The 24,522-nt window shown below is 38.9% G+C and overlaps 5 protein-coding genes across 7 annotated transcripts; 1 reads left to right on the top strand and 4 right to left on the bottom strand.

The window, feature by feature from the left end:
* Nucleotides 1-238: 238 nt before the first annotated feature.
* LOC126783386 (adenine nucleotide transporter BT1, chloroplastic/mitochondrial) lies at nt 239-3,195 on the top strand. Its single transcript, XM_050508846.1, has 3 exons — nt 239-1,106; nt 2,181-2,342; nt 2,419-3,195. Exons 1-3 carry the CDS (start codon nt 564-566, stop codon nt 2,887-2,889), a joined length of 1,176 nt encoding a protein of 391 aa, XP_050364803.1. The 5' UTR covers nt 239-563; the 3' UTR covers nt 2,890-3,195.
* A 134-nt stretch (nt 3,196-3,329) lies between these two features.
* Nucleotides 3,330-4,779, bottom strand: LOC126783393 (uncharacterized protein At2g34160-like). The gene is made up of 5 exons (XM_050508852.1): nt 4,568-4,779; nt 4,419-4,467; nt 4,270-4,332; nt 4,110-4,174; nt 3,330-3,630 (listed from the first exon to the last, which is right to left on the bottom strand). Exons 1-5 carry the CDS (start codon nt 4,703-4,705, stop codon nt 3,541-3,543), a joined length of 405 nt encoding a protein of 134 aa, XP_050364809.1. The 5' UTR covers nt 4,706-4,779; the 3' UTR covers nt 3,330-3,540.
* Nucleotides 4,780-5,343: 564 nt separating this feature from the next.
* LOC126783382 (cellulose synthase A catalytic subunit 1 [UDP-forming]) lies at nt 5,344-11,528 on the bottom strand. Of its 2 annotated transcripts, none has more exons than XM_050508840.1 (14): nt 11,361-11,528; nt 10,522-10,717; nt 10,256-10,437; nt 10,082-10,163; nt 9,809-9,995; nt 9,306-9,572; nt 8,845-9,190; nt 8,282-8,419; nt 8,069-8,194; nt 7,550-7,762; nt 7,196-7,460; nt 6,867-7,063; nt 6,380-6,730; nt 5,344-6,291 (listed from the first exon to the last, which is right to left on the bottom strand). In XM_050508840.1, exons 1-14 carry the CDS (start codon nt 11,439-11,441, stop codon nt 5,704-5,706), a joined length of 3,219 nt encoding a protein of 1,072 aa, XP_050364797.1. In that variant the 5' UTR covers nt 11,442-11,528; the 3' UTR covers nt 5,344-5,703. The 2 variants fall into 2 exon arrangements, with proteins under 2 accessions (XP_050364797.1, XP_050364796.1); XM_050508839.1 differs by having other exon boundaries at nt 10,082-10,172.
* A 3,270-nt stretch (nt 11,529-14,798) lies between these two features.
* LOC126783392 (transcription factor HY5) lies at nt 14,799-17,183 on the bottom strand. The gene is made up of 4 exons (XM_050508851.1): nt 16,984-17,183; nt 16,438-16,627; nt 16,182-16,338; nt 14,799-15,147 (listed from the first exon to the last, which is right to left on the bottom strand). The coding sequence occupies exons 1-4, from the start codon at nt 17,081-17,083 to the stop codon at nt 15,085-15,087; spliced, it is 510 nt and encodes a 169-aa protein (XP_050364808.1). The 5' UTR covers nt 17,084-17,183; the 3' UTR covers nt 14,799-15,084.
* A 4,974-nt stretch (nt 17,184-22,157) lies between these two features.
* On the bottom strand, nt 22,158-24,327 carry LOC126783492 (protein OVEREXPRESSOR OF CATIONIC PEROXIDASE 3). 2 transcript variants are annotated; one of them, XM_050508969.1, is made up of 5 exons: nt 23,984-24,327; nt 23,522-23,905; nt 23,027-23,335; nt 22,779-22,938; nt 22,158-22,290 (listed from the first exon to the last, which is right to left on the bottom strand). In XM_050508969.1, the coding sequence occupies exons 1-4, from the start codon at nt 24,167-24,169 to the stop codon at nt 22,795-22,797; spliced, it is 1,023 nt and encodes a 340-aa protein (XP_050364926.1). In that variant the 5' UTR covers nt 24,170-24,327; the 3' UTR covers nt 22,158-22,290; nt 22,779-22,794. The 2 variants fall into 2 exon arrangements, with proteins under 2 accessions (XP_050364926.1, XP_050364925.1); XM_050508968.1 differs by lacking the exon at nt 22,158-22,290 and having other exon boundaries at nt 22,710-22,938.
* Between the last annotated feature and the right edge of the window lie 195 nt (nt 24,328-24,522).

Below are 24,522 nucleotides of genomic sequence, written 5' to 3' on the forward strand. Positions count from 1 at the left end.
CTTTCCATTTAAAAATCCTTAAATCCCTTAATCATAGGATGTTAATTTAGTGGTCGAGTTTTATAATCCCCGAACAACCCAAACCAAATGTGAGCTTTCCACCCATACAAAACGACAATGCGTACAATATGAATGGCGCAGGGTCGTTTTATACAGGCATCTCAGCCCTGGACTATATGAAACCTACCTCCCCTCTTCCCTCACCAACCTTAAGAGACACCTCTCCATATTTAAAGCCTACTCTCACTCCCAGACACAGACCTACGCCGAATCTGTGTTTGTGAGAGAGAGACTACCCCTCTCTCCCTCCCTAGGTTTTCCTTTACATTCTCTCTCTCTCTCTCTCTCTCTCTCTCTCTCTCGCCCTTTCGTTTTCATCGCCTCCTCGTCTATTTTCAGAAACCCAAACCCATAATTTCCACCAACCCTTTTCTCTCAAAAACAAGCAAAATTTCCAACCTTTCACCATGCCCATGTGTTGAAAATGCTTTCTTTGCATACCCATTTGATCAAAATCGAATCTTTCTGAATTGGTTTCTGTAATCATATCGTAATACTAATCAATGGGCCGGAACGAGGTTCAGCTTTTCGATGACCGGAGCGATGGGCTCTTCTCCGTTTGCAATTTGGGGTTTCCCTCCACTCCCCAATATCCCGGCGGCTTGTTCGCCAGTGTTTCCCAGGTCGGAATGGGGTTCGGTGTCTCGCCTCCGTCGCCGGAGCCGCAGAACCCGCGAGGCGGCGTGAAGCTGTCGTATGCGGACCTGTACATGAAGTATGTGGAGGGCTTTAAGAATTTCGGGGCGAGAGAGGAGGAGGTAGTAGGGGAAGGAGGGGTGGTGGTGAAGAAGAAGGGTGGTCTTAAGTTGAAGATTAAGATAGCTAATCCTTCTCTTAGGAGGTTGATTAGTGGCGCCGTGGCCGGAGCGGTGTCGAGGACGGCGGTGGCGCCGTTGGAGACTATAAGGACGCATTTGATGGTTGGGAGTAGTGGGAATTCGAGTGCTGAGGTGTTTAATGATATTATGAAGGTTGATGGGTGGACTGGATTGTTTAGGGGGAATTTGGTCAATGTGATTCGGGTTGCGCCGAGCAAGGCTATAGAGGTATGGAAAATTGGTCGTTTCATGTACACTTTTAGCAGCATTGGTCATTTTGTTTGGTTAGGTTGATGATGTTGAATTATTTGGTTGTTAGCTGATGGCTATTGACCATTTGTGTGATTGAGATATGGGTTCTGTTGGTTGTTGGCATTGCTTATTAACTGATCTTGCGCTTTCTGTTTTGCTACTTTTTCTGCCATTACATACATTTCAACACATATCCTTATGTCATCACTTTATTTGTGTCAATTGACTCAATTCTTACAACAGGGATGCCTGAAACTAAGAGTACTTTGTTTGCCCTCAGTGAAATTATTGAGTTACATTTTATTCACCCATTTGCTTCTGCTGTCATATATTTCATTTAAAACCCTTCACACCAATGACCTGATATGGATGCTACAAAACTTTTCTACCGTAGGCAGCCCCTGGTTGTTGTGTTAGAAATTAGTGGTTGCCGCCTGTCAATTTTTTAGTAAATATTCATTGCAGATGGCTTAGGTTAGTAGATGTTTTCGTTCTTTACATATGCTCTTGCAGTGGGCTTGTCAAGGAACTTTAGTCTTGCAGGAAATGTTAAATTGCCGTTCCTCATGTCGTTCATAAACATTTGCATGATTGTTGTCACTCCAGGTCCTTAACTCACCTAGCGTTCATTAGACAATTTGCATCAAAGAAATTGAGTTGTTTGCATGTTGCTCTTTGTTAGTCTTAGAAGGGGGAAAGACTGCTGCAATTTCTGATTGACTTGCTTGTTTGTTTTTCCTATTAGCTTTCTTTAGCTATGGTACTTCTCATCATTGAAGAATGGAACTTATGTTTGAGGAAATGGTCTTTCTGGTTTCAGTTCAAATTACAGAAAATTTTGAGGTTTGCTTTTTATGGGATGAGGACTTTGTGTGTTTGTGTGTGTTTTTTTTTTGGTTTTTATACAATATAAGTGCATGTTTAGTAAATTAGTTGTGTTGGACACTTGTCACATTTAATGAAATATGGGAATCCAATTTTTGATAGGGTTTTAAAGATATCAATTTTCTTTTATTTTTTTTGGCTAAGTTTTTGTTCTCTTTTCTGCAGCTGTTTGCTTATGACACGGTTAACAAGCGTTTGTCACCTAAAGCTGGAGAACAGTCTAAACTTCCAATTCCTGCCTCATTAGTTGCAGGAGCATGTGCTGGAGTGAGTTCCACTCTTATCACATACCCCCTTGAGTTACTGAAGACTCGGCTAACCATTCAGGTACTGTGAAAACGCAGAAGTTCTGTTCATATCTTTGACTATAGTTTTCACATGATGGTGTTTGCTAAATTTGCAGAGAGGCGTATATAACGGTCTTCTAGATGCATTTGTAAAAATTGTCCAAGAAGAGGGACCTGCAGAGCTCTATAGAGGTCTTGCCCCCAGTCTTATTGGAGTCATTCCCTATGCTGCAGCAAATTACTGTGCTTATGACACATTGCGGAAAGCCTATCGTAAGATTTTCAAGCAGGAGAAGATTGGGAACATTCAGACCCTTTTAATTGGATCAGCAGCTGGTGCTATTTCAAGTACTGCGACTTTCCCACTCGAAGTGGCTCGCAAGCATATGCAGGTGGGGGCTGTGGGTGGAAGACAGTATACTGGTGTGATTCACGCCCTTACAAGCATACTTGAACATGAAGGTATTCCTGGTTTATACAGGGGGCTCGGGCCTAGCTGCGTGAAATTGGTCCCTGCAGCTGGGATTTCTTTTATGTGTTACGAAGCAATGAAGAAGATACTAGTAGAGGAGGATGAGGAAGCATAGGAAACTTACAAAAAGTTTTAACTATATATCACACATCGGATGTACCAGGGAGGAAAGAAGTGGGATAGGTTATTTTTTATGATAGGGGGCATGTTTCCCTTTTCTTAATGTTGGATAATTTTCGATCTAGTTTTGCGACTCAGATATTTTTGCGACTCAGTTCAGGGAGCCTTGGGTTGAGGTTAGAATTTTGATGTTATTGACAATTGATTTAAATCCATGTAGTCTTTTGCTCTTGAAAGAATTATTTGCAGTGTATGATCTTAGATACTGTCTGTAAATGAAATTACTCAACGTTGGCAGTTACGTTACTTGACAAACTCAATCAATGCAAATGAAATCAGAGAACTAAGCTGCTCGTTGGTGATCTGGTAGAAGAAAGCAATTGAACAACAAAATTCACTATAGCACTAAAAAGCTTGAAAAGAACAAGGATGATCTACCAGCAAAGAAAAACTAGAAGTCTTCATATCATAAGATTGTCAAACACTGAATAGATCCAAATTTAGCAGGGAGAATTGCATTACAACAACTCCTAGATGGAAGTTTATAGCTAAACAAGAACCAATTGGAGAAGCCAATCTACGAACAGAAGTTAGAAATCCACAGCTTTAGAGAAGTTATCAGTTACTGCAATCTGAAACACACATTTCAACTCTGGTCTTCATATTCATTGGCTTCCTCAGCTGCAGCAGCCATCATCTCATCAAACTTGTCCGACTTTCCCAGCAGTATTTCAATCTAAACAACAAAAATCAGATGATACAATCAGCTTGTCTGAGATGGAATAACATTAGTAAACTACTTCATGAAACAAAGGAAATGAATACTCAATTTTGATCATCACATGTTGTGTGAAGGTTAAGTGAAGAATGACCAAACATGAAGCAACCTTTTGCCCCCACAGCTATTATTAAGAGCCTGGCATCTAATTGCTAGAACAGCCAGGCACTGAACCCCAAAACTCAAGCTGAGACCATCATATTAAGTCATTCAGAAACAAGCAAACTTGGAATAATATGATGCCTAGTTTCCTTACACAAAACATTTTTACACATAAAGCACATCTATGGCATCTTCCTTCAAAGCAATAGAAGCTAGATGTGCTCATATGTGGGTACCATTCCGTGCTTCACTAACTTATAAGTTACATCAAGCTACTACATCATATAAAATGTACACCCGCATGTTATTAAGCTAATACATCATATAAAATGTACCTTGGCTTTCTGAATTGGCCTCCCACCAGCATCCTCCCTCATGTCAACAGTCTTGGTAATGATCTCTGCAAACAAATTAAATCAACATCAACACACATTTCAATCCAGCCCCGGAGTTATAACCGAAAGTCGGACAAACAATTACAAAACAGAGGCGTACTCTTCTCAACAGCCAATCCATTGTTCTTGAGAATCTCAGCAATTGTAACAACCGTAGCAATCGCTGTTCGATACAAAAAAGAAAACCACAACAAACTGTCAACGCAGCTCTCAAATTTAACAATACTGAATCTCAATTGAGGGAAATACCCATTCCGAGACCGGAGAGCTCGACCTCATTGTTGAGCTGCATGTACTTCTGCAGAACCCCAAGATTGCGAAAACCATGAGTACAATAATACTACATGTCGTTTGGAAGATCCGTATCAGTGCTGAAAGGCCTAGGGCTTAGGTATTACCTTGGCGAGATTGACATAGAAGAAGAGGGGCTTCTTGGTGTTGGAGACTTGGATGCGGTTCTGGATGCGGTGATTCTTCTTGTTCGCCGCCGCGTCGGTGATGTGGATGTCTTTCACTGCCTCCGTCAGTCCCTCCATCGGCTTCGTCTTGTTTCTTTCTCTCTGTCTCGCTTGCGTTATTAAACCCTAAAGCTCTGCGAGAAACGGAGTGAGCAGGCTCAAGGAGTCGATGAGTATTTAAAACTCCCCAACTCCACTGGACAAAACTACGTCGTTTGGGGCAATCACGCCACGTCGTTTCACATACATATCAGTCAATTTTCTTTTCTTTTCTTTTTTTCTTTAAAAAAAGAGAGAGTCTAAACATAAACGCACCAGATCATTAGTAGCATTACGGTTGAGATGCCAAAAGTGTGATTGATAGTAGGTTTCATAAACCGTTAGAACTCCAAAACTAGTCATCATTTTAGTGAAGCTCATTAGAAACGCTCTTAAACTTCCCTTTTATAAGAGGTGTTTCGTACTTTGGTTTATTACGTTAAGAATTTTAGTGAAACTCATTAGAAGCACTCATGTACTTTCTTTTTATGAGAGGTGCTTCAATTGTTACATTTTAGTAGATAGAAACTGAGCAAGTTTGTGATTGTCTGATGTTGAAGTCGCTTTTGATGTTGGCAACTTGGCATTAGCTTCCAGATTACTAGTCCTCACAATTCCAGTAACTAAGATTTTGAAGGTGAAGACTTGAAGATAGAAGTCTGTGCAGACACAGGAAAGAAACAAAGAATCTGTATTGAATTATAAGGTTCCAACATGAATAAGTTTATCTCATTGATAAGTTTACATCGCACAAAACAGTGTCCAATTCAGACCAATAAATAGCTTCTACATCCTCTTCTTAACAACAATACTGCACAACAATCACTAACATCAAAGTTCAATAAACATAAATACTTTTGAAAGGAGCAACAAAAAGGTAAGGAGGTTTCCTGTCATTTATGGTATCCACCAGACTCCCTTTTGGGACTTGGACCGCGCAGAGATTACAGAAAATGTTCTGTAGACAACTTTGTTTCACATCTTGATATATACACACAAAGGTGGAGAGAAATGGCGTTCGGACTGTCTCTAGTGAACTAACAATTGACTCCGCATTGACCTTTCGCTGCAGCTTTTGTGGCGTCGGACGTGAACGGGTCAATGCGCACCCATAGCAAGGAAAATATGGAAGCAAGGAGGATAGACCACACGATGACGATAGTAGGGGTACGATTTTGGCGACCCAACAGACCCTTCAAGAATGGGTATAGATGGGCAACGACCCACATGGCGAAAAACAGTTTACCAAAAAGTGGCCCCCAAGATTGGTACCCACTGTTTATGGCATACGAAACACCGGCCACGATACCTACCAAGTTCACAATGAGAACTGTGGTCGGAGGGATGAGAAGTGATGTCCATTTGAACACATAAAGCTCTGCGAAATCCCCATCCTCATCAGAGGCCTTAGATGTGACAGTGAAGTTGGTATCAATCCCAGCAAGAACTTTTAGGAGACCTTGGAAGACAGCAAAAAGATGAGCAGATGTTCCACCAATGACCCAGAACTGTTCATTTCTCCACCAGTCATCAATACCGACTCCACTCCACCTAAGCTCAAGAATTCCAGTTGCGGCAATTGAAACGAAGAGAAGAATAAACCACATACTAGCAAAGTTGCTTATCTGCAAAAGAATTTAACATACTTACTGCACAGTAAAAGTTGGTGCATTAAATTCAGTAAAAGTAAGATCAACCTAATTATGTACTTACCTCAGGAATGATGAACTTATTTGTGAGAAGGCAAAACGCAGGAAGCATACAGTATGCAATCAGTGGTATAGAGGTGAGGGGATAAACAATGGTATTGATGTATGCAATTCTCTCCAAAAGTTTCATTCTTCCATTGTAACCATACCATATGGGACAATGCCTGCTGAGCAAAATTTCAATAGATCCCAAGGCCCACCGAAGCACCTGGTTCAAACGATCAGAAAGATTGATGGGAGCAGACCCCTTAAATGCAGGGCGGGGAGGCATGCAATAGACTGATATCCAACCACGAGCGTGCATCTTAAACCCAGTTAAAATATCTTCAGTCACAGAACCATAGATCCATCCGATCTGGTGACAAAAAAGAATTCAACTATTGTGAATACAACTGCAACTCCATTCAATATCCTCCGCTTGAAGGCTACTATTTATATTACGAAATGAAAACTGGTAGGATGACTAGGATCAAAGTGCTACAATAACTAACCTCTTTTCCCCATTCAGTCTTGTCTTCATATCCACAGCTTATGACATGTATTGCTTCCTTCAAAAGAGTTGCAGGGTTTGTTGTTGGTGGAATGCCCCCTTGTTCCATGAAGGTGGCTGCAATAAAAACCGGAGATTGACCAAAACGCTTCTCTAAGCTCTTCTGAGACATAAGAAGGGACCTCTCATCATCATAACCTGCAGGGTAAGAATCTAGTTCACATTGCATGATATGTATTGAGTAAATCACTATTCTGGTTTATCACAAAAATGGAATAATTTTAATGAAGCTGGTAAAGGATCCTGAACTAATTCAAAAGAGGAATCTACCTTCAACGCCCTCCTCAATGTCTTCCATATTGAAAATGGGAATGGTAGATTCAGTTCTTTTGACAGCCCTCTTCTTGTCAATATACTTCTTATTGCTGGTCTTTCCCTTCTTTCTTGAACCACAACAACTCTTGATGATGATGTTTGGTTCCAAATCTTCCTCAGTCAAAACGGGATCATACCCATATAGAGCTTGCCTGTTGAAACAGCAACCAGTTCCCACATATACTGGACCCTGGATGCCATCCAAACCTTTCAAGTTGATCTGCAAATAAGAAGAAACAACAATATTATTTTGCCGAAAAGATGCATAATATGATATGCTAAATGTATTACAGAACAAGTAGGACTCACATCAAAGAAGACAATGTTACGATTGGCATATCGATCGTGCATATCAATCCCATCGAAACGTTGAGGGAACTGTACATAGCAGGTCTTCTTTCCATAAGCTGGGTCCATCATGAAACACATGGCTTCCTTGACGGCTTTACTGTTATTGAAGTAGTGATCACAATCGACGTTCAAAAGATAGGCACCATTTGTCAAGACAGCTGAAACTCGAATCTACAAGGCACATGGTATATCACATCAGAAAGTTGAGATGGTTTGGACATACAATTACTGATGCATAATGTGTAATGGTCCACTTGGTCAAGGAATTATTGAGGATCTTAATCAGGCATGTTGCATAGAAAGATCCTCGAGAGAGGTCATAAATAGAAGCTAGTGCTGAGCATTTATGCAGTTACACAAATGCATACCAATAAAAAGTGATTGAATAATCAAACTATAGTTCCAAGTCAGTCAAACTTTGGTTATCACACTCAGAAATGAAACAAAAGTAATAAACAAGTTCACAGTGGACCCTACCAAGGCATTCATTGCTCCAGCTTTCTTGTGATGCTGAAAGCCAGGTCTCTTCTCACGAGAGACATAAACAAGTCGTGGCAGCTCATTGCCATCCGTATCAAGGCCACCACTGTGGCCTAAGAAGACCTGCATTATCACAAGAGCGTTAAAATAACTGTAACAGCAAAAATGAGGAGGCAGAAACCCAATACACTGAAGGAAGAATAAGAGTACCTGGATCATTCCAGGATGATCCCTGGAGTTGTTCCCAGGCCATGGAGTCCCATCCTGCATTGTCCAACCTTCTTCAGGCATCTTTTGTGCCTTGAAAACCAAGGCATTGATCCTTACCTTGAATTCTTCATACTCTCTCTGTGGGTCAGACAGAGACACATTATTCTCCTTTTGAAGTGCTACCAACATACAAAGTTACCACAATCTACCCTGTAGGCTTTTTCTGAGCACTTGTGAAAGTAACCAAAACTTATCACTTACAGAACACCTAAAGATAGAAGCTACAAGACTATTACTTTTATTACAGCAACCAAGTTTGAACACTTTTCCTTTTGAGTTGGATATGCAAAGGAACCAGAGAGATGATGTCTTAGCACGCCTATACTAATCTACATCCACATACTAAATGATGATGTCTTGTGACACATGCACATGATAATAGAGATACAAATTAAGAAATATGTATAAAGCAGGCTGTCGGGCAAAGAACCAAAATGCCCATTGTTTAAATTGAACATTTGAGAGAAAGTACTGACTTTGAGAAATCTATGCACATTACTCACCTTCATTGCTCTGCGCTCTTTTACAAACGAAGGCTGAATCTTGTCTTTTAAGTAATCAATTTTCTGAGCAAAATAAAACTCGGGAGCTCTAGGCTCAATGTTGTGTTTCTTGCAAAAGGGCACCCACTTTCTAGCAAATTCCGCAGTTTCAGAAAGGGACTCAAATGTCAACATTGCGGATCCATCATCTGACACATAGCAAGAAATTTTGTCCACAGGGTAGTCCACAGAAAGTATGGACAAAACTGTGTTGGCTGTAACCAGTGGCGGTTCTTTCATGGGATCCACTGTACTGACAAACACATCCACTGGGGCTAACTGAGATGGTTCTCCATCACGGTCATACCTGCAGTATAAAAAAGAACAGTATTCAGATAATTTCAAAATGATTTGTAAAAAAAAAGAAAAAAAAGAAACCATATCAACTGTAGATTGCCACTGATGATAAGTAGTTGACCAACCTCAGTGCGAGCCTGTCTAGATAAGTCTCACGATTTATGGGAAACCATTTTGGAAACTGATCCAGAAGCCATGAAAATGCAAACCAAATCTCACAGATGACTGATATTAGCCACAATGGATACGCATCTTTCACTGGGTGAGTTGCACGGTATTGCAAAAAGAAACCCAGAATGATAAGCCGAAGTATGATCACAACACGATAAGGTGTCAGATGAGATGAAGAAATAGGAACAATACGACTCAAAGGCTGTCGAGCATCATCAGCCCTGGGATGAAAACAAAAAAATGTCATATACAACGGAAAACTGAACCATATTGAAAAATTGTATGCAACAAGGAATTACATGTTTTCATTTCTCTTGCTTATCATGCAATGCATTCTCCAATAGTCATTAATGTCTGTAGCTTTTGAAAAATTTGAATCTTATAACAGTGATAACAGATGTTCAACTCAGCAATTATAACCCAATCAGCAAGTTAAATACAGCCTTTTTCGACTCACATTTGGAGTTCTTCTCCATTTGAACCAGTGCCTTCCATGTCTCCTTTTCCTTCAGTGTATCTACTGGTCATCTGCATCATATTTTTGTCCTGTTTGAGTTTCCATCCTTCAACCCTTTCTTTCCAGTCAACATTTCCAAGCCCATAGGAGTTCAAGTCCTTTGAAGGATCTACTATTCTCACTGGAACTGTAACAATATATAACATGATTAAATAGACAACTCAATTTAGCCATTTGTCAGAAGGCTTTCTTAATGAACATAAATAAATTTACCTGGCTGCCGTGGGTCCAGAGGACCTGATGTAGTACGCACAGATTGGTTGTCAGGTGTAGCACATGGAATCTCACCGGATACCTGGAGGGACTATGAAAATGTTAGTTTAAAAGACAGATTTTGTTTTCTGATATATAAGCATTATCAAGATTCTTATTTGCTCAGTTGCCTACCGAATGTCCATTTGTGAGAAGGGGAATCGGTTGTCCAGATTCATGTCTAGACGAAGATGAGAGGTCAGGATCATCTCCTTGCCATTGTCGTCTTCCATTGCTAGTTCCTTGAGCATAATTGAACTCATTCTCAAGATCATCAATGTCATCCTCATCCTCATCTCCGTCCACCCGAGGACTCCCTAAAGTTCAAACTCTAGTTAACATGGTTGCAATCTGTGAAGTAAGCAATAAGTTCAACATGAATAATGAAAAGAGAAGCCTACCTTTGTGCCTTTTATATCTAGTCTTGCATTGCGGACAAGCCTGGTTGCCATCTTTCCGCTCATACTCATAGCAAGGCCGACAGACTGGGAACGCACACTCATTACAGGCAACAAAGACATCGCCAGTAGCTGTAAGTCCAACAGTGTCACCACAGATCTGACATATCTGGCCGTTCAGATTCTTTGACGGCTTCGACTGCATTAACAAACGACAACGTTCAGAGACAAGTCAAAGCAAAGAGAGGCTCCTGGCTAAGCCATTCTTTCCAAACAGATCTCCCGTCAAAGCTCAAATTTTCGTAAGGGAAGTTAGTAACTTTAGTTAAGTGAGAATTGATCTGAAATCAGCTGAGATGAGTAAACTATCAAGATTTTAGAGTGACCGGGTTAAGCAATCCTTTTCGATCAGTCCACAAGTGTCCTCAATCAAGATACACACATCAGACATTGACCTTTAGTAGACACATTCCCCTCGCATATGCGAAATCATATCAGCAATTTCATTATTGTTAAAACAAAGAGAGCAAATTTCAGTTGGCGAATCGAAACTCAAATCTCTATTTCAAAATGTGTTGCAACTAGGCTTTCTGGTCAAATCCAAGTCCATTTTCATGATCACAACTCACACTCCCAATCCAAACACCACTAATCAAGCAGTTGTGAAATCAAAGTCAAATCACTGATCGTAAATGCACAACTAAATCATCAATTAAACAAGAGACTAAAATAATGAAAAAGAAAATGACACTGCCGACAGTCAGATCCACACACAACACTAGAAAAATTAAACCCAAAAATCACGATTCCAACAGAAAATCCAAATAGGTAAATGAACTTACGGAGCTATCGGAATCGTGACGAATCCGAACGAGTTCGTTCCTTTTGTAAGAGCCGGCGACCATCCCGGCATTGGCCTCCATGACTGGTTCTCAGTCCCTTGAGGTTTCTGAAATATTGGAAATCAGGGAAGAGAAGGAGAGAGATCTGAGAGTGTCGGTGTGGAAGGTGTGATGAGCAAGTGAGAGATCTTTGGCTCTCTCTTTCTCTATCTCTCTACTCATCGACAGCTTTCTCTTTTATCAATTATTTTCTTTATTAACCGGCTCACCCGGTTGCCCGCTATCCAGCTCGCTTTTAGTAGTCATACAGTCACACTCTCCCTTGGTTGGTTTATACGCGTCTTCGGAATACGTATCACTCAGTGGTCTACAACTTGCAGTATTTTTCATTTTACTTTTTTTTTCAGATGAATATTATCATTCAATCACGTCAAATGGTCTAAATAGAGGGTATCGGCATCGTATCGGTTTTGTAAAATAAGGATATAACGAGAATATATCGGATTTATCGTTTTTGCTAATTTTTAATTAAATTTAATATATTTATAAACATATACATCATAATATACCAAATAAACTTGAGAAATTAAAACTTATTGAAGTAAATGTACTAAATAAACTTCATAAAAAAATATTTGATTGTTTTGACAATTAAAATACATAAATAGTATTAATTAATAAAAAATAGAGGTGATCATTTATCATAAACTCTTTTGTCATCGAATGTTATCGACGAAATTTTCATTTTCTAAAAAAAAATTCAAAACGACGTGGTTTTAAAAAAAAAAACAAAAAAAACACTGATATATCGGGTCAAACTCGGTTTGACTCGATATATCGTCATTTGACTTGATTTTTCGGGTTGACCGATATAATGGACCGATAAGCAACTTATCGTATCGTTTTCTTAATATCGGGAGTATATCGAGGATATATCGGGATATTTAGAACATTGGTCACGTCTTCTACTCTTATCATAGTACTTATCGTTGGATAAATTACATAAGTGACTATGTGATTATATTAGTATTCCTCGAGGGAAGTGAAGATCGAACACTATTATTCATAGTCCGTTTACTTAAAATTAAATATTTAGTCAAGATTCTAAAGATACATAATAGACTTACAGAATATAAATTCACAATATCTTATTATAATTGACATGTTTTTTACATTCTTTAAAATAACTCTTACTTGTAGCCCCCTATTTTTTTTGGGTAAGCGATCGTATATACATTCTAAAGATAAACACACAAAGTTTATAGAAAATGGTTTTGTTTAGGCATAAATGCCGATTTGCACCTCAAACTTGGTTGAAATTGTCAATTTGCACCCCGAACTTGCATTTGAGTCAATTTACCTCCTAAACTTGATAAAAATTGCCGATTTACACTCCGAACTTGTACTTGAGTCAATTGACCTCCTAAACTTGCTAAAAATTGCCGATTTGCACCCCATCCGTTAAATTTAACTGTTTCTATCTAATTTTGCGTCACATGTCATGCACATGAGGAGTAATGTTGTCATTATATATTTTATTCATATTGAATAATTAAATAATTAATAACATTACTTAAGAGGAACACTTGCTACAATGTTTGTTTTTGCGAAACATGTTATTGATTTATATATTTATTATTTTATGTAATATGGTATGTTAAAAGATATTAGAAAAAATATAAATAAATAAATACATTGAAAATTAAAAATAAATGTGTGTTCCGAGAGAATTACTATTCTACCATTGTGTGTGTCTTAGCCTTATTAGGTTTACTGTTAGAGATAGATTCGCATCTCTGTAATAGATTAGGACTCTGAATCCTACGGGATTGTGGTTATGTAATGCATATATATTGGCCTCATTATCAATCAATAAAGGGTTACGTTATGTTCTATTATTCTCGTTTTGTTCATCCTCCAACAATGTGTACATATAAAAATATATTTATACACAACACATTATATTTGAATGAGTGGGTATATTGAATATATAATTCAAAGTAGGGTTAATTAGGTAGAAAAAAGATGTAAATAAATAATTTGATTAACAAAATAATCCTCATTTTAAAGAATATTTTTATTTGTTTTTAAGAAAAATATAAATAGAAAATGACGACATTACTCTCATGTGCATGACATGTGACGCAAAATTGGATAGAAACAGTTAAATTTAACGGATAGGGTGCAAATCGGCAATTTTTACCAAGTTTAGGAGGTAAATTGACTCAAATACAAGTTCGGGGTGTAAATCGTCAATTTTTACCAAGTTTAGGAGGTAAATTGACTCAAATGCAAGTTCGGGGTGGAAATTGACAATTTCAGCTAAATTTAAGGTGCAAATCGGCATTTATGCCTTTTGTTTAATGTTTAAAAGACAGTTTGGTTAAGACGTCAAGTATAGGAGGAAGGTTTTACCTTCCCCTCCTCATATATGTATTCTCTCTGTTTCTTCCCCCACGCATATTGGATTATGGTTTCCCTAACCTCAGCTCCTATGAGATGATAACATCACTGACATGTCATCCAGCAATAATAAAGCATGCAGTTGTTGTGCATAATTGAGTTGGTTTGAAACCATGACATCCGGTTAAATATAGACAAGTACATGTTTACCGGTTGAAGGTATCTATCAATAAGCAGCAAAAATTTGTTAATAAAATAGTATTAAGCTTTTGATTTTGCAGTTTGCTGTGATCAAGCTGTGTACCAACTGCGTCGGCATATGAACAAGCCATTTGCCTCTGTCGGTGCCTCACCCGCTATTTTTCATCTCATTCATTAGAAAATTGTCTTTCTAAAACCTCCTAACAACTACGGGAATCAATATGACTAACCATACTACCAAGAGAAGTGATATTATTCTCTGTAATTAATATAGTAAGGCTACAAGTCAGTTACATACTCAACTCTAACCACAACAATCGACATTTTCTTTCATGTTGCAGATATGTTGTGCTCATGTTCATCCAATATCAAGGACAGCTCTGGTATGATAAAACAACACTGTAAATCTGTAATAGTGGCTCTTCATGATTAAAGGTGTAGAGAAACATGGACGATTTAATCATCGGTTCCTTGTTCTTTCATGTCTAGTTATTTTTCAAGACAATTTTCCAATTGTGTATTTGGAAAGCTAATAAACTGGACATCATAACTGGTAGTTGGGAAATAAAACAGCCTTGCTTCCAAATCATACTCAGCTTCATGAACTATAATCCATGTCTAAAAGAAGATAGATATAATGCTATTATTTTTCATTTAGTGATGCACTCAACTTCCTTTCATTACGCTTCTACAACATTTCTTCAAAGAAGAATTAGTAGGCAAACTCAAAACACATTTGTACTGGGTACTAATTTCCTCCACCCTAAGCTGCTATATTCACACCACCATGCGCGCCTTCTTCAATCCTTTAATGTTCACTAGTAATTCGTATTATGCACGATGTGTCTTAGATTTTTTTGTAATATCTGCACATATTTGTCCCCAAAATTGGCAAAAAAAAAAAGTGCATTTAGGAAGAACAAGAAAGTGGCAAGCAAATGAAGCAACACTAGCTAGTGAAGATAACTTAAAAGGAAATGCTAATCTAAAATTAAGCATGCAAAGGCCTCTAGCGATAGGTTTCAGCTTAGCATGTTAAGAGTTGTATTGCCTCCCATATGTTCATCTCGGTAGCTGTATCCTTGCATCCTCTCAATCCCTCCTATCACACCCTATCTCATTAGGACCCCTCAGCATTCACACCGTTACCTCCTCGCCGGCTTGCTGTTGTGTTCTTCAATATCTGCAACAAAAATACATAAACAGATGTCACCAGCTAATTAATAAACAAGTGGCGGGAAGCAGTATATAGCAACCTATAGAACAAAACCTTGCTACATACTTGACAGCTACACCCGATGGCACAACCGTAAATAAGTACGTACAGTGCCGGAAACAGTAACCGATTCAGGAGCAATTATATTTAGGAAATCTATAGCTACTGTTACATTAGAGGTGCAGCATAATACAAGAAATCAAGGCTTTTGGCATAAACTTAAACTGGCCCAGAGACCAGTTTAAAACATGTTTTCCAACACTGTCGAGTCTCCAAGGACAAAGGCCTGTGAAGTTCCAGGACTACACTAACTAGTATGCATTCACCATTCAACAAAATGATAAAGTACATAGCATGGGGGCCGTTTAATGATCAGACAGTCAAGTAAGTTATGCTGACAACACATATAAGCAATAATAGTATGAACGTTGCGACAAATCCAAACAAGTAAAACTTTGCTCATGTACATTGGTACATTACTAACTTGCTACACATGGTGGTATCATGTGCATGTTGGACACTAAAACTGCATACATGGCAAATGTTAAGAAGGATCATATATAAAAGGGATCCATAATGAATCCCTTATAATGACAAGATTCACATATGCAAACTTTGATTAATCATGCATCACCTCTATCCCTTATTTCATACATCACCTTTCCCCTTGAAGAGAAAATTATGCAGTAATGGATCAGGTGGAGTAGGCCCATAATTACATACATGTCCTTAAAGCTTTCCACACTCAATAAGTGCATACCTCAAGGCCCCAACAATCATCCCATTGTTCCGATCACATCAACAATGTTTTACTAGAATACCCCTAAATGCAAACCTTTCTTTTTGTATCGGTTAAACATTAAGTCTCTGTGTCATCAGCAACACAAACATATTGAAATGCTACCAAATCGAATGCACTTTTCCAACAAGAATTAATATTACCATAATGATAGACAATGATGATGAATATGAAGTAGGGTAAGGAGAAAGATGTGGCATACATGTCTAAGCATCTGATTCTCATTCTGCGAAGTAGAGAGCTTCTCATCAAGCTCGGAATTCTTTTGCTCCAAGTCTTTCACTCTAACTTCCAAGTCACTCAAGTATGCCTTCTTCCTCTCCCTTGCTTGCTGAGCCGAAACTCTGTTCCTTAACAACCTGTTTAGTTTTGCAATACAAAAACCAGAATGCCAATGAGTTCGAGAAGGGGCAGAACAGTAAAATCAGCTACGAAAGCGGTGCAAAAGCTGAGCTCACCTCTTCAACCTCTTGCTCTCCTTATCAGCTGGGTTTCTTCCCCTCTTTCTCTGGCTCTCACCTGCCACTTGGACCCGGTCTGGACCAGCTACCGAACCGGCTTCCCTGCCAGAGACCGAAGCTCCGGATGCTCCAGCCGACTCGCCGCCAATCTCCGGCACTCTCCTGATCTCCTCATCACTTTCCATGCCTAGCATCCATGTAAAAAAAGTCGCATCTTTTTCAGGACCTCATATTTAAAACCCTGAACTCTTCATCCATATCTTTGCCTCAAAAGAACCAATCTGTATTCTTTAATATAATAACAATCTCCTTACCGTTTACCGGTAAACAATCAAAAACTCAGTAGAGTTAAATCCGCATTCTGTAAAACCCAGATTCATAATGAAAGAGCTAGAAACAAGTTCAAGCATGTTACAGAAAGAACTGAGCTTTGCCGCGAACAAACACCAATTGAACAAACCCAGATGGAAAATTAAGCAGGTTACAGCTTTCTTAATTAACAGAAGTAACAGAATTGAGTGATAATCTAACAAGTTTAATTACCTTCTTTAACTTCGAGCTGGAATGCAGAGCTGGACGACCTCTCGCTACTGGAAGGCAGAGAGCTCGCGGCAAGGGAGCTCGTCGCCTGGTCTTGTAACATTTGATCCAAAACAGAATAAATAATCGACAGAGAAAATGGAAAGAATAGATCTTTGTTTGAGTTCCAAGTGAGAGAAAATGGAAAGAGCGGGACTTTAATGTTTCATTAGAGTAAATAAGAGAGGCGGGCTCTGCAAGTGGCGTCGTGGAGCACTCTGAGCCATATAGAGGAGGATGAATCAAAGGTTTGCAGAGTCAGATCGTGGAGGAATGGGGAGCGTTGGATTGGGTTGAGACCTAAGGGATGGTGTGGAAGTTGGGTGGGAGATGCAATGAATTGGGACCACGGTATGTGCTGGATGGAAGTGCATGTGTTTCTAGAATTCTAGATTTCGGTAAAGCATAAACTATACGGAGAGACAATAGAGTAGAGTGATCATATGGAACTTTTAGCATGTTAATTTGGTACCTGCATTGTGCGTGTTGATAATGAGAGAGCTTCATTAGTGAGATTCTGTTAAAATGTGTTTGAGCAAGAGGTTTCAATTTTTCACTAGTGATCAGGGTTCCTAGGCTTCCAAGAAATCAGACAATTGACTAAGCAGTTAATTTATCATTCAACTCAATACTTAGCGCAACCACCACATACCGGTGGCACTTCCGACCAAAAACCGAACCGAAGTCGAACAAAAACCGAACTGAAATTTAGAAAATTGAACCAAACCGAATCAATCGGTTTGGTTTCTGGTTTGGACACATAAAAAATCGAACCGAACCGAAAAACCGAACTATTCATAAAACAATGTTGTTTTACGTTTATTTTACCGAATATTTGATTTGATTAATATGATTTTAGATTTATATCATATATAATTATATATTTCTCTTTTGTAGTCTTATATATGTATATATAATCATCTATGTATATATATATGTATGCCTATATACATGTTTCAAATAAGTTTGCTCAAACAAACATATATATATATATAAGCGGATGTGTAATTACTAAATCCGCCTCAATATGAAGTATCTATATAAAGGAAACTTCTCGGGATCGATCGACACCAGTCGATATGATTGATATATATATATATAGTGATCCTGTAAAAATTTCATCCAATTCGGACCTCGTTTGACCGTCGGAATTTCCGGTAAACCGAAAACAACACTAATATGTCATAAGGGAAGACTCATTACCAAAATGCGAACACCAACAACCGTTTGCATATTTGAAATCACCTAATTTTTGTCACCAATTGTGTGCAGTCGCACCAAGGAAACACATTTGGCAAAGCCCCGGTTAATAACGATTTTAATATGTCAAAACACTTTTTTTTAGTTGACCGTGAATACGAACAATCAAACCATGTCCAAAACGGACGAAATTTTTACAGGATCCCTAAATATATATACAGATCACATCTGCTGGTGTCGATCGACTATATTTCGAACTAGAGTTGGCGATCGCCTAAGTGTCAACTAATGTATCATAACCTTTTATATTATGTTTAAAATAAAACTATCGCATTATGAAGCGACTATATGAAGGAAACTTTTCAGGATCGATCGACACCATCTGATCTGATCGGTATATATATTTAGTGATCCTATAAAAATTTCATCTAATTCGGACCTCGTTTGACCGTTGGTATTTTCGGTAAATCGAAAACACCACTAATATGCCCTAAGGGAGGACCTATTACAAATATGCGAACGCCGAAAACCGTTTGCATATTTGAAATCACCTAATTTTGTTAACTATTGTGCGGGGGCGCACTGAAGAAATCTATTTAGCAAAACACAGGTCAATGGGGTTTTAATATGTCAAAACGCCTTTTTTTAGTTGACCGTTTGTACGAACGGTCAAACCATGTCCAAAACGGACGAAATTTTTACGGGTCCCTAAATATATATACCGATCACATCTACTGGTGTCAATCGACCATATTTCGAACTGGAGTTGTCGATCACCGAAGTGTCCACTAATGTATCATAACTTTTATATTAGGTTTATAATAAAACTATCACATTACGAAACGACTATATGAAGAAAACTTATCGGAATTGATCGCCACCATCCGATGTGATCAATATATATATTTAGTGATCATTTTAAAATTTCATCCAATTCGAACTTCGTTTGACCGTCGGAATTTCTGTTAAACCAAAAACAACACTAATATGTCATAAGAGGGGACCCATTACCAGATGCGAATGCGGAAAGCTGTTTACATATTTGAAAATCACATAATTTTTTTCATCGATTGTGCGTGGTCGCAACCAGGAAACTCATTTGTTAAAGCCCCGGTCAATGAAGTTTTATTATTGAAAACGCATTTTTTTGTTGACCATTGGTACGGACGGTCAAACCATGTTCAAAACGGATGAAATTTTTACATGGTCCCTAAATATATATATCGATCACATCTACTGGTGTCGATAGACCATATTTCGAATTGGAGTTGTCGATCGCCCAAGTGTTCACTAATGTATCATAACCTTTATATTAGGTTTATAATAAAACTATCACATTATGAAGCGACTATATGAAGGAAACTTCTCGGAATTGATCGACATCATCCAATGTGATCAGCATATATATTTAGTGATCATTTTAAAATTTCATCCAATTCGGACCTCGTTTGATTGTCGGAATTTCTGGTAAATCAAAAATAACACTAATATGCCCTAAGGGGGGACCCATTACCAAGATGGGAATGCGAAAAGTTGTTTACATATTTGAAATCACATAATTTTTATCATCGATCGTGCGTGATCGCAACGAGGAAACTCATTTGACAAAACCCCGGTCAATGAGGTTTTATTATGTGAAAACGTCTCTTTTTTGGTTGACCGTTGGTACGGATGGTCAAACCATGTTCAAAATGGATGAAATTTTTACATGGTCCCTAAATATATATCGATCACATCTATTAGTGTCAATCGACAATATTTCAAAACTAGAATTTATTTGTGACTTTTTTTAGAATGTTTTAAAGTAATTATTTTATTATTTTAAACCCTTAAATTAGAGTATTATATATTTTTTCCTATACAAGCCCGCAAGGCCCGTTGACAATCCCTAGATTCAGTCCAGTTAAAAAAAATTTGAAAAAAAAATCGAAAAACCGAACCGAACTGAACCGTTCGGTTTTCAATTTAGGCTATTGGAGAACCGTGAACCGAACCGAGCCAAACCAAAGTTCAATTTCAGTTCGGTTTCCGGTTTTAGCCCAAAACTGAACCGTTTGGACCGAATTCCACCCCTACCACCACATGTGGTTGAGTTGGAGAGAGTTTTGGCGTGATACCTAGGTACAAATTCTATCGATGTAATTGGAGTTCAAATCTCAATCTATTCTTAATGACCAATGAAAAATAAGAAATTAAACAAGATCCACTGGCACTGGTCAATATCTGGATTTGAAAAACATTCGAAAACACGTTGTAAATTGAATGTAGAAAAAGCTCATACTTGTACGAGAAGCAGATTTCTTTGTAAATTGTAGATTTTGATCTTTTAACTTTGGTTAATGGCGGGTAGATGAACTCCCTCTATGGCTCTATCTTTAATAAATAATAAGTGCCTTCAATTGTAACTTTCATAATTTAAGCTGTGCTAGAGGCTATAATGTTTTTTTCTTTATTGTTTAAAATTTCTTCATGAGAAAATGATGGGTTTGTGGAATCTCACCTTAATCTATCAAAAATAAGTGTCTTTTGTGTTGAGATTCAATTACTTAAGACGCTAACATGCGACGTGCGAGTGAATGTTAATATTGAGTACAAGTGTTGCATGCGCAACTTCATACTGTATGTTAAAGATTAGGAGTAATAACCATGATAAGCACAATTGCACAAGCTTATTAAGTATCATCAAAACAGAGGAAGACATTTCTTTTCTTCTGCACAACTGCAAGTTGTGGAGGTGAATACCCGAAAGGCAACCTAACATGAACAGGGTTTGGAATTTTGGATAGGTACGAAGAACAATGATTATGTACCAAGCAACCTTGTGAATCTAGCATCACACAAAGACTTGAGACTCTAAATATCATCTTCAAAATATCGATTTCCTCTGCTGCAAAATGGAGATGTTAGGTAGTTCCAACCCCTTGAGGTAAAGATAGACTAGTTCGTTTTCAGAGAAAAGATGTGATGCTTGGAGCAGCCATAAAATGTTGCAACTTGTAGGTAGACTGATATTTGTGGTGACCAAAAGGTCGTTGCCAATCCATTTCAATTAATCCTCCATAACTTGGAGGAATGGTCTCTTTCAGCCACAGATACAAGATGGCCAGAGATGGGTTTGTGCCCCTTTCTTGACCAACACTTTTGTCTCTTCCACTCTAAATCATGAGGGAATGGAGATGTGATTTGTTTCCTGACCACAATTTCTCCTCATTTACATGAAAGTGATCTGGTAAAATACCAATTTGTCAATATGTTCGGTTGACAAGACAAAGGAGCTAAGATCGTGATTACCTATGCTCGGAGTCAAGGAATTACAAATATATACACAAAATTAATACATAGAACTGAAACTCTCAAGTCATTAGGATGTCCATAGAGACAACATAGCACACTAGCGGCACAGTTTCCCCAAGAACCTCAAAACACAACAGTTGCAAGAATTTAAGATACGGGATTTTTTCTACATGCAGTAATGAAGAAAATGCGATCACTCTTTAGCATCATAAATCAATGCTGAACGATACGAGACTGCTTATAGCCTTATACACGAACAAACTTAAATGGCTAAAACAAGAATGAAAAAGCCTGGATGACACTCTTTTGCATCATATGTCTATACTGTCAGATTTCAAGAATGTTTATACATGAACAAACTTAAATGGCCAAAAGATGAATAGAAGAAGCGTGAATCGCAAATGATAGAATGTATCCAAATGAACTATGCCATCTCCTTTCCATTGTTGAATTTCCGGGTTGCCCATTTCCTGAAAACAGCTGGAAGCATCTTCAAGAATTTGGCTTTAAATGAATTATTAGACTTTTTGGCTGTGGCTGGGGTAGAATTACTGCGGGTGCAAAAGGTAACTTCTACATTTGAATTGCTACACACCATACCGAGGGGTTTGGCACTGTGGCATAGTCTTAGCTCTCTAAACTCTGTCCTGCCTACGTCCTTCTGTAATACCTCATCCCATACCAACCCTGAAGAGCCTTGCCTCCTAAATGAGGTCACTGACCTAGGTAATGTTGCCATAGTCTCTCAATCTGATTCTTCAGTTGTGATGTATGATACTAGGTGAGCAGGCAATTATAAATACCAGAGGAAAGGATATTAGAAGTGAATGCAAGGAGAAGAAGTCGGGAGATGGCATCTAATAAATAACATATGCTTCCAATTTGTCTCATGTTTGAAGTTATTGTTCTAGGAAAGTACCACTATACTGTTGCCGTCCATAATTATCCAGCTCTATGTTCTCTTAAGCCTCCCAAGGAAAGAGATGATAATTGAGGTCAAAGATTCTTTGTTATTACTTATTAGAGAAATCAATTACGAATTATTTCAGAAATGAAAGTTAACTAACCTTCAGCTCTAACTTATTCCTAAATCATCCAACTGATAAACAAACTAATACTTAATAAGAAAAGGCAGACACTGTTAGGTTGGTAACATTTTCAAGGTGGTTATCCCTTTTCCATGTTTGTTAGTAAAATCTAGAAAGCAGGCCATTTCTCTTAAATACTTGAAAACTCTTCTCACACATCATTACAAATTTAGGTACCTGATTAACATATTCTCTAGTTGACAGTAGTAGGAGCAGATGGTTGATATGGACGCCGAGAGTCGGGAACCCCCTCTTCAGAACGTTTGTCTTCAAACCATTTCACAATTCTTCTGCGTGGCAGGTTAGTCACATGCACAATGCTGCTGATAATTGAATTCTGCAGCACAAGTCAAAGCACACAAAGAATCAGAAAATGATGCCCAAGTTCTTATAACTAAACCAAACCATCAAAATGACGTGCTTACTGTTGGGCGCTTTGTTCTTCTATAAATTCTTTCAAGGGTATCAAGATGCACTTTCTTCAGCCTCTTCTGCGCAGAAAACTTTTGTTGCCGGACATGAACCGGCACCTTCTCTACCACGGCAGCATCTGTACTCGTCTCCTCAACAGCTTCCACTATAGTCTCTTCAGGCATTGGTGCAGGCACAGACTTTTTAGGAGCAGGCACATCAGGTAGAGCAGCACTGAGCATCAAAAGATTCGGAGGCGGATCACGAAGCATTTGAAGGACAAGAGCCCTGTCAAGACAAAGCTCAGCGGCAAGATTTTTTATCTGCATCACAACCAATTGACCATAAGTTTCATCAATATGACATGACAATCAATAATCAGCTACCTCGAAAATTTTGATACAAACATGAACTTGTACAACAAAAGCGAAATCAAATTTGAAAATATAGCTATAAATATGAATCATTTCCACTCAAATTCAAATTAGCCAGGTTGATGATAAACTCACACTGGTTTTGCGGCGACCGACTTTTAAAGCCGAAGCCAATCTCCTGAATTGCCAAGTCTTGAGCTTCACAGCAACTTCGACTTCATCGTCCTCATCTTCTTCTCCAGCCGCATCGTTCTTAATGACGTCATCATCGCCGTGTTCGGCTTCGTCCTCCTCTTCTTCGTCTTCGTCTTCGTCTTCGTCTTCATCCTCATCGAGCGCACCAAAAGCCTCCGCCAGCTCCTCTTCAAGCCTGGCCAGATCCTCCTCACTTATCTCGTCGTCGTCGCCGTCATCCTCCAACGACACGCCGTCGTTTCTGAGGTCCTCCTCCAGCAGCGAAAACAAAGCGTCGATTGCATCGCCATCCACTTCCTCCTCCTCATTCTTCGCCGCGCTTTTCTACATTTCAACCCCGAAATTCTAAACTACCGCAGCCAGAAAATTAATCCACCCTCAGAAAAATGAAAAAAAATTTACCTTCTTTATCTTCGGCGGAGATGACGTCACGGCGGCGCGGTGGTTTTTACGGCGGGCGAGGGCGAGCGTGGAGGATAAGCGAGTCGGGAGGTGACGTGGCAGGACGACAGTGGCGGGTGTGATTCGGGTAATTTCGTGGCGGGAAGACGGTAGACGGTGGAGGCAGTTAGGAGCGTTGAAAGCCATTTAACGGAAGAATGGGCCTGGAATGAAAACGGCGGCGTTTTGAAGGTCACCAACGGCCGCGAGGATCCCGATTACAACAAGCGGCGCCTTTTTCGGTGGTTCTGGGTTTATCTACTCCTCACTCCACTCTTTCAAGTCTCGCCGCACTTAAACGACTGGCCTCGGTGCCCTTTTGGAGGCTGAAGCTTTGAACACTCAAACGACGTGGAGTCACAGATGAAAAAGACGTCGTTTGGTGCGCTGCACGTGAGAAACAACGTAGGGCTAAAATTGTCTTTTCAACAACATCCGTCCGGTCTCCGGCATGTTTTCAAGGTTTTCCGATACCTTTCCGACAAGTAATTGAGCGCTTC

The sequence above is a fragment of the Argentina anserina genome, chromosome 2, assembly GCF_933775445.1.
Source record: "Argentina anserina chromosome 2, drPotAnse1.1, whole genome shotgun sequence".
NCBI classification, from domain to species: domain Eukaryota; kingdom Viridiplantae; phylum Streptophyta; class Magnoliopsida; order Rosales; family Rosaceae; genus Argentina; species Argentina anserina.

Bases quoted from the DNA above. Each gene is read 5' to 3' on its own strand.
- LOC126783386 (XM_050508846.1), top strand. From the start codon at position 564: ATGGGCCGGAACGAGGTTCAGCTTTTCGATGACCGGAGCGATGGGCTC. The intron at 1,107-2,180 runs GTATGGAAAATT...TCTTTTCTGCAG, and splicing joins CGCCGAGCAAGGCTATAGAG to CTGTTTGCTTATGACACGGT. The intron at 2,343-2,418 runs GTACTGTGAAAA...CTAAATTTGCAG, and splicing joins AGACTCGGCTAACCATTCAG to AGAGGCGTATATAACGGTCT.
- LOC126783393 (XM_050508852.1), bottom strand. From the start codon at position 4,705: ATGGAGGGACTGACGGAGGCAGTGAAAGACATCCACATCACCGACGCG. The intron at 4,333-4,418 runs GTATTTCCCTCA...TGTATCGAACAG, and splicing joins GCTCTCCGGTCTCGGAATGG to CGATTGCTACGGTTGTTACA. The intron at 4,175-4,269 runs GTACGCCTCTGT...ATTTGTTTGCAG, and splicing joins TGGATTGGCTGTTGAGAAGA to AGATCATTACCAAGACTGTT.
- LOC126783382 (XM_050508839.1), bottom strand. From the start codon at position 11,441: ATGGAGGCCAATGCCGGGATGGTCGCCGGCTCTTACAAAAGGAACGAA. The intron at 9,996-10,081 runs GTAAATTTATTT...ATATTGTTACAG, and splicing joins TCTGGACCCACGGCAGCCAG to TTCCAGTGAGAATAGTAGAT. The intron at 9,191-9,305 runs GTTGGTCAACTA...TTTATACTGCAG, and splicing joins CTAGACAGGCTCGCACTGAG to GTATGACCGTGATGGAGAAC.
- LOC126783392 (XM_050508851.1), bottom strand. From the start codon at position 17,083: ATGTTACAAGACCAGGCGACGAGCTCCCTTGCCGCGAGCTCTCTGCCT. The intron at 16,628-16,983 runs GTAATTAAACTT...CATGGATGCTAG, and splicing joins CCAGCTCGAAGTTAAAGAAG to GCATGGAAAGTGATGAGGAG. The intron at 16,339-16,437 runs GTGAGCTCAGCT...AAAACTAAACAG, and splicing joins GAGAGCAAGAGGTTGAAGAG to GTTGTTAAGGAACAGAGTTT.
- LOC126783492 (XM_050508969.1), bottom strand. From the start codon at position 24,169: ATGGCTTTCAACGCTCCTAACTGCCTCCACCGTCTACCGTCTTCCCGC. The intron at 23,336-23,521 runs GTGAGTTTATCA...GTTGTGATGCAG, and splicing joins TCGGTCGCCGCAAAACCAGT to ATAAAAAATCTTGCCGCTGA. The intron at 22,939-23,026 runs GTAAGCACGTCA...CTTGTGCTGCAG, and splicing joins GAAGAACAAAGCGCCCAACA to AATTCAATTATCAGCAGCAT.